This window comes from Dendrobates tinctorius, unplaced genomic scaffold, assembly GCF_039654945.1.
Source record: "Dendrobates tinctorius isolate UK_male_01 unplaced genomic scaffold, ASM3965494v1 ptg000019l, whole genome shotgun sequence".
Classification (NCBI taxonomy): Eukaryota; Metazoa; Chordata; class Amphibia; order Anura; family Dendrobatidae; genus Dendrobates; species Dendrobates tinctorius.
Window position 1 is genome coordinate 58,937,877 of NW_027361687.1, and position 13,272 is coordinate 58,951,148.

Consider the following 13,272-nt stretch of genomic DNA (forward strand, 5'->3'; position numbering starts at 1 on the left):
CACCTTCCCCTGATGACACATAGGGTGACAGAAAAATGGCTTGCTTTGGTCCACCTCTTCCTGGGACTTGACCTATTTCGCCTTTTGCATCAGCTGAATGTCCAACATCAACATATGCCACTTTCTAAAACTCCCTAACTGTGCTGCCTCCCCCCCCATGGCCGGGGTCACCACCTAGCGCACGACACCGTGCGAGTGCCGTTGCCCTGGAAAGGTGGGTAGGCCGACTCTTGGGCGCGGGTACTGGCACAGGGTCCCTCATAGTGCAATCAAGTGTCTCTGACGGTGGTGGTGCACACCCGCCGTCAGACACACCGCTGTACTATGAGGGGCCCAGTGCCAGTACCGACGCCCACGAGTGGGCCCCCCTTGCTTGGGCAGGGCCCCAGCATTTGCAATCTTTACCTCTCCCTGCTCCTCCGCTGTGTAATCTGGGCCGTCAAATCCATACTGTGCCTGACACCGTCTGAGCCTGCCTCCTGAGACATATATTTTGAATGTGTACGCTATCCATACATGTTATCCGGGGATACGGTACCCTTTCTAACCTTTGTGCAATCACGTGCAATCCATACTGGGCCTAACACCGTCTGAGCCTGCCTCCTGAGACATATATTTTGAATGTGTACGCTATCCATACATGTTATCCGGGGATATGGTACCCTTTCTAACCTTTGTGCAATCACGTGCAATCCATACTGGGCCTAACACCGTCTGAGCCTGCCTCCTGAGACATATATTTTGAATGTGTACGCTATCCATACATGTTATCCGGGGATACGGTACCCTTTCTAACCTTTGTGCAATCACGTGCAATCCATACTGGGCCTAACACCGTCTGAGCCTGCCTCCTGAGACATATATTTTGAATGTGTACGCTATCCATACATGTTATCCGGGGATACGGTACCCTTTCTAACCTTTGTGCAATCACGTGCAATCCATACTGGGCCTAACACCGTCTGAGCCTGCCTCCTGAGACATATATTTTGAATGTGTACGCTATCCATACATGTTATCCGGGGATACGGTACCCTTTCTAACCTTTGTGCAATCACGTGCAATCCATACTGGGCCTAACACCGTCTGAGCCTGCCTCCTGAGACATATATTTTGAATGTGTACGCTATCCATACATGTTATCCGGGGATACGGTACCCTTTCTAACCTTTGTGCCATCACGTGCAATCCATACTGGGCCTAACACCGTCTGAGCCTGCCTCCTGAGACATATATTTTGAATGTGTACGCTATCCATACATGTTATCTGGGGATACGGTACCCTTTCTAACCTTTGTGCAATCACGTGTAATCCATACTGGGCGTGAGAACGGCTGGCGAGCTGTTAAGCAAGCTACAGCACCTGTGGTTTGCACACGTAAGTTTTTCATTTTTTCAGGAATGACGGTTAGGCCTAATTCCGGAACTGCAGTTGACCTGCACTTACTGGGAAATCATTGTTCGCGGGTAATAATTGTAATCAGTGATCCCCATCACTAACGTTGTTCAGCGGGTTATCTGCACCTGTAAGCGACAAACGCTGGCCTTTTCAGTGTAGCGCACATGCAGCCACGGACATGTAAGGGCATGACACACCAGTTATTGGCCAATCTCATGTTCCAGAGCCTCACGTGTCCCTCTAGTAAGCCGGACTCGGACCGCGGGGCATGACGGAGTCTCGTTCGTTAACGGAATTAAGCTTGCAATGTGTGCATCTGTTCTGTAGCTGGCATGGTTGAGGTTTCCCAGGTGGAGTCGAATTTAACCGTAGGCTCCACTCCTGGTGGTGCCCTTCTGGACATTCCTTTAAGGTTCAGCTTTGCAACCATACTGCCCACGTAAAACAAACACTTTGCCTTCATGAACGCTGTTTGGAGGGTCATGACTCGTGGGAATAACGCCGCCCAATCAGTTAACCTGCTAGAGAGATCGTTCGTTGCTCCCAAGCATGACATCACACTCCCTAGGAAGAAGGTAATGCCACTGTGGCGACCGTACTCCTGGGGGCGACACAAGTGCACTGATGCCCAGCCACTGCTCGATGAATCTGCTGGTACATTGACCCAGACCACTACATTCCCCTCGCACGCTACACGGCCTGAATCTGACCCTGATGAAACTCAGGTTACCCTTCCCATATACAGTTCCATCTCACACGGTGACAAAGAGGAAGCTGCAGATGAAAGTGCAGGTTCGGCCCACCCGCCATCAGACACACCACCGTACTATCAGAGGCCCTGTGCCAGTGCCGTCGCCAACGAGTGTGCCCCCCCTGCTTTCTCAGGATCACAGCACTTGCAAGGTTGAAATACTGTGCAGTGAGATGGAAGATGGGGACGACGAGGAGTCCAGACTAGTACAGGGATTCCCTAGCGAGGAGACTTATTTGATTGTTTTCAATGTTGGGACAGCAATTTTTGGGGAGCACTATACTCTGGAGAATGATAGATGGGGCCCACCATACACTGGAACATTCCAAAGGTGGACATCAGACACTGGAGCAGCATTTACAGGGCCCATTATACACTAGAGCATTAGAAATGGGGCCCATTATGTTTGGAGCATTATTTGGGCCCATAAGACAGTGGAGCTTCATCCATGGGGACCAACATATACTGTAGCATTATGTGGAGCTCATCATATACTGTTTCAAACATTATATGGGACCAATGATTCTGTATGGAGAAATAGATGGGCCTTGTCATGAGATGTAAAAAGTGAAGTATTTTTCATTGTACTATACCGCTATTTCTCTGCCGTATCGGAGCATGATGAGTTGTGGTATGTGTTAAAGGGGCGTTCTTTCGCCCAGGGCACATGAAAACCTGGAGCCAGCCCCCCCCCACAACTTTAGCCAAATAACCCCCATTTTTCAGTGCGTAACTTGTATTATGAAGTTAATTAAGGTTGACAAGCTTAAGTAAGAAGAATTGATGCTTTTGGCATTCAAATGGGCACTGTAGGTGTGTTTCCTGTCCTCCTCTCACTGCCGACTTTTATTCCCCATTGACTTACATTGGGTTTCGTGTTTCGGGACGACCCCGACTTTTCCCTATAATCGGACGATCTTGCTCGACCCGACTTTTGGAAAAGTCGGGTTTCACGAAACGAAACGCGACCCTAAAAAACCAAAAGTCGCTCAACTCTAGTGGATACTACTCGAAAATTAGTAAACCTAAAAACTAGGAGATGGTTTAAAGACACCAGGAAGAATATAAATCTCTGTTTAAAAATAAATGAATTAATATATAATTCCAAAGACAGGGAAAATAAATTAATGTAAAATAATGCCTTTATTAGGATTTTTGGCAACAACAAGTGCTTAAAAAAAGTGCACTGCACAAATAAAACAATATACACAAAAAATAACAATAAATAATCAAAAAACATAAAATATATCCGGGACAATATTGAAATAATTAATCCAAGGTAAAAACATATGAATTATTATCTAAATAATTATTTAATAAATAAATTCCTTAGTTGACCTTGGATGAAAATACTTAAATAAAGTTAGATAAAGTTCATGCTATTATTAAAATATTTCTTTCTAATAAATACCGATGAGCCATGTGATTAAAAAATAGTACATAAAATATTGTGATAAAGTACAAAAGTAAATGCCAAAAAATATATATGAATAAATAATTGCAAATGCTCAATCTCAAAATTAAAACACAGTGGGTACGGCTTTAAAACATGAAGTGAAAAAAGAGGCAACAATGGTAAAAGTGCCAAATTGTATACAGCATAGAAAAATTACTAATAAGGGTGATAGTCACAGGAAGGTGTGGATGCACGCCCTGACACGCATTTCGGTAGGTTCCTTCGTCAGGGGAAAGGAAGGAACCTACCGAAACAGATCCCGGTGATTCTGAGACTGTTCTCCCATGACATATTGTACTTTATGATAGCGGTAAAATTTAGCTGCTATGACTTGCATTTATTTGTGAAAAAAAAGAAAATTTTGTGAAAATGTTTAAAATTTTGCAATTTTCAAACTTTTAATTTTTATGCCCTTAAATTAGAGAGTCATATCGCACAAACTAGTTAATAAATAACATTTCCCAACATGTCTACTTTTCATCAGCACAATTTTGGATCCCAAATTTTTTTTGTTAGGAAGTTATAAAAGTTGACCAGCGATTTCTCATTTTTTTCAACAAATTTTGCAAAACCATTTTTTTAGGGATCACCTCATATTTGAAGTCACTTTGAGGGGTCTATATGAAAGAAAATACATAAAAGTGACACCATTCTAAAAACTGCACCCCTCAAGGTGCTCAAAATCACATTCAAGAAGTTTATTAACCCTTCAGGTGCTTAACAGGAAATTTTTTGGAATGTGTAAGGAAAAAATAAACATTTACTTTTGTTTCACAAAAATTTTCCTTCAGACCTAACTTTTTACTTTTGCAAGGGTAACAGGGCAAAATGGACCATATATTTTGTTGTGCATACCCCTAGGGTATGTTCCCACGGTCAGTAAATGCTGCAGGTTGTAAGCTGCACACATCCGTCAAACCCGCCGCGGCCAGATGTTACAGCATAGTGGTTGGGATTTCATGAAATCCCATGTCCACTATGCGTTCAGAGACGTCTGCGGCTTCCCTGCGTAAATGGACATGTGGCGCGTCTTTACAGACCACAGCATGTCTATTTATATTTTTTCGTAGACGCTCAGTCTCTGCAGCATACATTTCCCATAGACTATCATTAGGTGCGTTAAAACTGCATTATCTTTATAATCACATGCGTATTAAGAGCTGGAATGCAGCTTACTATGCATGTGTACTAATTTAAATAATGTCTTACCTTGTGTCACAGCCGGAAGTTCACATACACTGCAGTTCTCGCGATGAGCTGAGCTGACCGTGAAAACTGCCATGCACATGACCACCGTGGTTATGACCGGTCACTAGGCAAGTTCTCTTGGTCAGCTGACCGTGAGAACTGCAGTTCATCTGACCGCCGGAGATCGAGTTATCTCCGGTGGTCATCTACAAACTCCGCTGTGTCTGGATGTCAGGCTGAGTGGTGGCATAATGCCACTGTTCAGCCAAAGGCATCCAGATGTAGCAGAGCTGGACTTGTCATGGGACAGGATGTACTGTATATCTTCTCGGTGGACAGGTGTGGTATACTGTTGCTTTTTTATTTTATTTCTCTTAAAGGAGATTGAGGGCTTCAGTGAAATTAGGCGATGCGGTAAGAATGATTTAATTGAGAATATTAACCCCTTCTTGACATGCGCCTTTCTAGTACTGCTCTGCGGGAGCTGCGATTGTGCCCGGAGCAGTATTAGGACAGCGCCGCTATCGTCACGGCCTCATGCTGAGCGCTGTGGTGATCCAGTGCAGGTGTCTGCTGTGACTGACAGCTGAAACCTTGCAGCAATGCCTACGATCAGTGCTAGCACCGATCGCGGGCATTTAACCCCTCTGTTGTTGCTGTCAGTAGTGACAGCGGCATAGAGAAGCAACGTGTAAAAAAAAATTTTTTTTAAATCCCCAAATGAAGAAAAAAAAGAAATATTTTGCCAATAAATAATTTTATTCATGTAAACAAAAAAAAAACAATAAAGGTTCACATATTTTGTATCGCCACGTCAGTAATGACCCGCTCTTTAAAACTGTCCCACTAGTTAACCCCTTGAGTGAACACCATAAAAATAATAGTAAACCTAAAAACTAGGAGATGGTTTAAAGACACCAGGAAGAATATAAATCTCTGTTTAAAAATAAATGAATTAATATATAAATACCAAGACAGGGAAAATAAATTAATATAAAATAATGCTTTTATTAAGATTGTTGTCAACAACAAGTGCTAAAAAAAGGTGCACCGCACAAATAAACAACAATATACACAAAAAATAACAATAAATAATCAAAAAATATAAAATATATCCGGGACAATATTGGAATAATTAATTCAAGGTAAAAACATATAAATTATTATCTAAATAATTATTAACTAAATAAATTCCTTATTTGACCTTGGATGAAAATACTTAAATACCATTAGATAAAGTTCATGCTATTATAAAAATATTTCTTTCTAATAAATACCGATGAGCCATGTGATTAAAAAATAGAGCATATAATGATAATTAAAATATAACAATTAATATACTAAACTGGTGAAAAATTGTGATAAAGTACAAAAGTAAAAGCCAAAAAATATATATGAATAAATAATTGCTAATGCTCAATCTCAAAATTAAAACACAGTAAGTATGGCTTTAAAACATGAAGTGAAAAAAGAGGCAACAACAGTAAGTGCCAAATTGTATACAGCATGGAAAAATTACCTAATAAGGGTGATAGTCCCAGGAAGGTGCGGATGCACGCCCCGATGCGCGTTTCGGTAGGTTCCTTCATCAGGATGTGCTAGATCACATCAGAGGAGAGAGGAAGAAATGGGAAATCTGACTTTTTTTGTGGTCGCTGTTATTCAGTGAATAACAGAGATCGCAACAGTGGGGTCTGTAAAAATCGACCCGAATCATGTTTTCTGTGGTCTCAGCTACCCCTGGTAGCCAAAACCCCAGAGAAATTCCGACACTGGGGGACGCTATACACTTATTTCTCAGTGCCGTTAAAAAGCGGCACGGAGAATTAAGTACCCTTAACTGCTGGCATTAAAAGGCGTATCGGCAGTCGTTAAGAAGTTAAAGGAGTCTGTGTCATTATTTCAATTAAAATATTTTGGCTGTGGCTTTATTTACCATGTAACTATAGGATTAGTAATGGATAGGTGTCTTATAGACGCTTGATGTCACCTGACAATACCAAGGTGACATCAACCCCACAAATATTACCCCACTATCCATCGTTACAGGGCAAGTGGGAAGAGTCAGGTAAAGTACTACAATTTGTGCATCTTTGGATGCGCCAATTGTGGGATGGCTGCGGGCTGCTATTTTTAAGCTGGTGAGGGACAAAATCCATATCCCTCGCCAGCCTGAGAATACCAGGCCACAGCTGTCTGCTTTTTTCTTGGCTGGTTAACAAAAATAGGGGAACCCCATGCTGTCTTTTGGAGGGGATCCCATTATTTTTGCTAACCATCCAAGGTCAGCAGACTGCTGCAGCATGGTATTATCAGGCTGGTAAGGTTCATGGAGATAGGATCCTCACCAGCCTGAAATACCAGTCCTAGTACTCTGCTTTACTCTGGCTGGTTTAACAAATACAGGGGGACTCCATGCCTTTATTTTAAATATTGTTTATTTATTAAAAAGGAGGGGACTTTTCACTGTGCTTTCCTCCACTTTCTGTGTCATGTACTTCCGGCCATGTCACAAGATTCACCATTATGTAAATTAGTACACATGCGTAGTTAGCTGCATAACGGCACTTAATATGCATGTGGGGCTCCCCACTCTGGCTCTCCCAGGGCAGCAGGGGTTACCCGGTACAGGGCCGGTGTCGAGGCGGGGAGGTGTCACAGCAGCGGCGACCCGGTCCGTGGCCCTGGGCGCCCAATATCCATGGCGGTGATGTTAATGGTGTTAGAGTTTATTAGAATAGTTTGTGACGCCACCCGTGGTATTTGGCAAGTATGGTGTTAGGCCAACGCTGCATGCAGATCCGCTGGGACTGATGGTGTGGTGCAGCAAAGATGGTGTAGCTCACCACAGGTGGAGCTGTAGTCCCAGGGCAGTGTAGGTGCAATGGATGAGGAGAGGTGCAGAATGGTATGAATGCTGGTACCCAGGTGTAGCGGTGCGGGAATAACTGGAGGACACCAGAGTATGCGGTTCCAAAGCTTTACTCACTGTTTGCAGTTCACACAACTGCCTGCCTCCGTACTGTGTTCTCCAGGCAGGATAGGATTCTCCCTTCCACACTCCACCAACATGTACCTTACTGAACGATTCCTCCAATGCGCCTTTAGGTGCGAAGCACACCAGTACTTTGTTACCCTGGAATGCCTCTCTCTAGGTGTTCCTAGTCTTTACTTGTATGACAGACAGCTGTAGCCTGCTTCGAGGAACTCTAGCTCCAGAGTCCCGGCTCACTATTCAGTTGCTGTTGTGTCCCAAGTCTATGGTGGGAGCAAGGCATTAGCGGCTCACTACTCCTCCGGTGTCTGTTGCCGGACATAAAGATCCAATCAACCTCAGGGACCGGGCCCCGGCCTTTGCGCTTTCTGGACTGGAAGGGTTCTCTCTCTTTCTCAACCTGCTTCCCACCGTCCTTCTATTCTCCTTCGTTCCGATCTGTTCTATCTCTCTGATGGAATCTGTAGTCTTCAGTCTACGTCTCTTTCTCCTTCTCTTCCTTCCCTGAGGAGCTCGATCCACTAAGACCAGTCCTCAGCCTCTCCTGACCGACTGCCTTCGTCCGCCTTGAGCTCCTCTCAGGCTGACCTGCTGTCAGCCTGCTCTCTCTCAGACCCACGTCTGACTTCCTTCTCTGGGACTCACCCCAGACTGACTGACCTCCTGTCAGACTGACCTCCAATCCTACACTTTCCCTCTCTTTTGTATCATCACACTCCACCCGCCTCCCAGCACATCTCGTGTTACGAAGCAGGGTTCCACGAGGGGTGCTCTGCTAACCCCCAGCATGAAGCTGTTAGGTGGCCCCACTGAACTATCTTGTGTGTGGAATGCAGGTGTGGAGCATGGTCAGGAGTTCCCACCTTACCTGGATGGTAGGGCACTACACCTTAAGAGAAGGTGCAGTACCTCTGTGGCGACTGAAGCCTCAGGGGCGTCACACATGTGACTAGGAAGAAAATGCGGTTTTACCACATCTAATGAAAGTGTATGGGTAATTTATGCAGCGGAGACGGAGCATCTCCACTACATAAACAGACATGCTGTAGTCTGGAAAAATGCGCAGCATGTCCGTCTCCGCAGGCCATCCACGGCATTGGTGCACACATAGTGGGCATGGGATTTCTTGAAATGCCATCTACTATGCTGTAACAGCTGGATGCTGCAGGTTGGACTTTGCGGATGTACACAACGTCCAACTTGCAGCGTTTACTGACCGTGGGAACATACCTCAATATATCTGCAAACAAGAAATCACGTTTTTTTCCTTCCCAGAAGACAACTTTCAATTAGCTTTATTTCAAATGACAAAAAAAGCATGCAATGAAAAACGATACGATACGATACGATACGATCTGCCAGTGACCTCAGATGCAGATTTGGTGCAGATTTTACCTGTGTCAAATCCGGAGCAAATTCTGAGCAATTCCTGACCGTGGGAGCATACCCTTACTGTCTCCAGCTTACTGTCACCTAGCCTTGTGGCTTTGAACAAACTAGTAGAGTACCATTGTGTACTGCTCGTCGGAGCAGGGGTAGAGGGAATGTTAAGAATTTCTCCTGTACTAAACTTCAAGGAGATTCACCATTATCTGACCCGAGCCAGGAACAAGTCATTGCCTCATTTGGAACATGTAGCAACACATCTTTTCTTGTTCCTGAAGTCGAGTCCTGCATTTAGCCTTGTAACATTCACGTGTGGTGGTCAGTCAGGAGCCGAAATGTCTAGTACTAGGTCTAGTAGAGATGGGTCTTGTAGTTCATGGGTACCATTGCAAGTTGGATTATAGGATGCAAGTGCTGATTTGAGGATCTGCTAAACATTTTCTACACCCTTTGCTGTAGGTAAGTCCAGGTAAGGTTGGGATAGTTCTTCTCAGTTTATCTGGCCAGTGACCTCCATGATTCTGATACTAACCCTGCCCTAATGCGAAATGACTAACAGTTTTCTCAACTTCCATCAGGCCATTATGTGACATATGTATCTGACTTCCCTTACAGATTTGTAGTTTTGGATGTGTCTGCTCTCTTTGCTCCCCTATAACTTTCGATACATCAATAAAGTCTGTATCTTTTCAACATCTCTATCGGTGAGCATGGAGTAGACAGTCCTCCATGAAAAGAAATATTACTTCTAATTGACTTCTAGACATAATGCAAAAAAGACCACACCAATGGCTCCCATGGCTGGTGTTCACTTCAGGGTTGCATTTCCAGTAATCTGTAGTTGCATTATGTGCGTGTTTCGTTGTGACAATCTTCTGTCACCACAAGGATTTCCTGAGTGATTTCACAAACCGAGGATTGTAGAGAAGAGGAACAAGGGCATTATGCTCTGAAACCTCATGGTTGTACAGAAGAGATCATTATCATTTACAGAAGCTCCTACTAAAACTAGAGATTATGTGTTGGGGATTTGGGCATTTCTATATGGAGCGGGCAAGTAGTTGACTGTACAGTATTTGCTGGGCAAGGGGCAGGTACTACAGGGACTGGCAGAGAAAGCCAGGTGTAAGGCTAGTTTCACATTTGCGCTTTTGAGCCCCGCCCCCTGCCACGCCTCCGCCGGTAGCTCCGCCTACCGGCGCATGACGCTGCATGCGTCCTGCGTCCCCTATCTTTATCACTGGGGGCGCAGGCCGTGCGCAGTATGCGTTTGGCGGCGCATGCGTCCTTTTCACGGTGCGCCTAGCGCAACCAAACTGCAGCAGGTTGCGTTTGGCGCTGGTCGGCACACCGTGAAAAGGACGCATGCACCGTCAAATGCATACTGCGCACGGCCTGCGCCCCCAGTGATAAAGAGGAGCTACCGGCGGAGGCGTGGCAGGGGCGGGGCTTAGTGGCGGCCGTGCGCAAGCCGTCGCTGCGCTCAAAAGCGCAAATGTGAAACTAGCCTAAGGTTAACTGGCAGCACAATGGATTGGCAGTCTAGTATTCCATAGTTATCCAGACAGCGTAATGTGGGAGGAAGGGGAACTGGTAAGATAATGGTTTGTACATCAGACACTCACTACTCTGTATTATGTTTCCAGGAAAACCCGACGTCCCTCTCACGGTCCATGAAATAACAGACCGATCTGTGGATCTGATACTGCAAATAAATGGGACAGGTGCCGTGAAAGAAATCTACTGGAATTTCCAATACTTCATTCTGGCTCATTTCCATAATAATCAAGTGGATATAAAAAACCCGAAGTTTGATAATAGACTGGAAATACTGGAAAATGGCTCCATACTCAGGATTAATAACCTGAGGCAGGAGGATAGCGGCATTTACCACGTAACTGTGCAATATACGGACAGGAATCGAGATTCTGCCTCCTTTATCCTGACTGTGTATGGTAGGTTTATCATGGGGAGATCTTTATAGACCATAGTGCAAATATCAGACAGAGGGTAAAGCACAAAGAGGGAGGTCAGGAAAATTCTTCTTGGCACCCATAACCTTGCAATGTATCATGAGGGAACGACAATGTAATCATTTACATACGATGCATAGCTAATATACTATTAATGACCAACAAGTGTTAAAGGCAATCTGTCACCCTATTTTTCGCCTATCAGCTGCCGGCACCGACATCAGGGGCTTATCTACTTTACAGCATTCTGTAATCCTGTAGATAAGCCCCTGATATAACCCAAAAGATAAGAAAAATGAGTTATATTATACTCACCCAGGGGCGGTCCGGGTCCGGTTTTGGTCCGATGGATGTCATGGTCCGGTCCGGCGCCTCCCTTCTTCTAATGGTGACGTCTTCTTCTTTGCTGCCTTCTAACGGTGGCATCCTCTTCTTTCCTTCCAGGTGCACTGCTCTGCCCTGTTGAGGGTGTGGGGAGGAGGACCCCCATATAGTGATTGGGCCAGAACCAAGGGGGACCGCCATCAGGGTTCCTGAAGGAATCACACCAGGGGGATGACAAAGGGAGAGACACGAGTAAGGGTGTCAGAGCAACAGGGGGCGGGGCTAGGATAAAAGGAGCAGGGGGCGCGCTCTGGTGTCAGTTGACAGAGAGCCAGACAACAGGCAGTGTCTTACCGAGTTTTCACCTTAAGAGGGGCAAGCCCCTTACGTACGTAGCGCTCACTAATATCCTAATTAGGCAAGAAGACTACTAGGTCTTTATATCGGTAAAACAATTTATAGTTTATTAATATAATAGTCCAATATATATGTATTATAGGCACATGAATTATAGCAGCACTAGTCTAACATCACATGATCATCATCATCATCATCATCTATAACATAGAGAAAGTCATCATCTATAACATAGAGAAAGTAAGCATCAATATATATTACCAGATATTGCAGCATCACTCCTCCATTGGGGGACTTGACTAGTGAGGAGGAAATATCCAGCAGCACATCATCACAGAAGTTATGCGTCCATAAAATCTCCTGGATTGTCCCTGCTCACCAGTGAGAACCCCCTTTGTTATATGCTGTTTACGATCAGATATCAGTTCAGTCATGCGCAGTACACTTTTTGTAAGTAATACTCATATAACATGTTTACGTTTGACGCCTGCATGATTAATTCTTGAGTTCATAATCAGCTCATGTCATACAGGCACTGTATAGTTGTCTCCCACCGAAACCTCCATGCTCTTATCAGGCCATGTAGCGGTCAACCCTTTCAGCTATCTGCTTGGCGCCTGCGTGGTTAATTCTTGAGCTTGTAATCAGCTCATGTCACGCAGGTGCTGTATAATTGTTTTTTTTTCACCGAAACCCCTATGCTTTTATCAGGTCATGTAGCGGTCAACCACTTCAGCCATCTTAAACTGTGCTGAATTAAATGCAAAAAGGAATAATAAGACCCGTGATCACCTAATCTGGAATCTGGACACCTATCTTCTTCATGCACACACCATACATATCACATAGGTATCACAGGCAGGAAGCCGTGTGAGACAGAGAGGACCGAGGGAGCGGACGGTGTGTTCTGGAGAGAGCGACAGGGGTCTGTGAAAGGAAAGCTGCGCACTCACCGACAAGTGACACGTGAGAGACTTTCACCGGCGGCCGCTCCCTTCATACAGACGCATACAGCCGCCCCCGCTGTTTCCCTCCCGGCTGTGACAATTCCCCCAGTGACTGCTGCGACTACAGACCATTCCGTTACAGCGGTCAGGATACTGCCCCCCTGCCTTCTCCCCCAGTTGCGGCCCTGTCATCACTGGCCCCTGGGGACGTCACCTCACTACAGGCGACCGTAGAGACCCCCGTCCGGTTTGCTAAGGGACCCTGAGCAGAGGTTGGTGAACGGTTATATTTAGAGATTGCGTCATAACTCCGTGGTGAGACGAGAGCCGCAAGGAGAGGCCTGTTGCGCCAATCGGCACCGTTTCTTCAGGGCCTGTTGTGCCCCACCGGCACAGTTTCTTCAGGGCCTGTTGCGCCCCACCGTCATTGTTTCTTCAGGACCTGTTGCACCCCACCGACATCATTTCTTCAGGACCTGTTGCACCCCACCGGCAT

General features: G+C 45.3%; 1 protein-coding gene across 1 annotated transcript in view; it reads left to right on the forward strand.

The window, feature by feature from the left end:
• The window catches only part of LOC141082653 (CD48 antigen-like), a 115,788-nt gene that overhangs the window by 100,098 nt on the left and 2,418 nt on the right, over window positions 1–13,272 (forward strand). Inside the window, exon 2 of the mRNA XM_073566604.1 lies at window positions 10,822–11,130. Within this exon, the coding sequence (XP_073422705.1) occupies window positions 10,822–11,130 (309 nt within the window). The remainder of the gene's footprint in view (window positions 1–10,821; window positions 11,131–13,272) is intronic.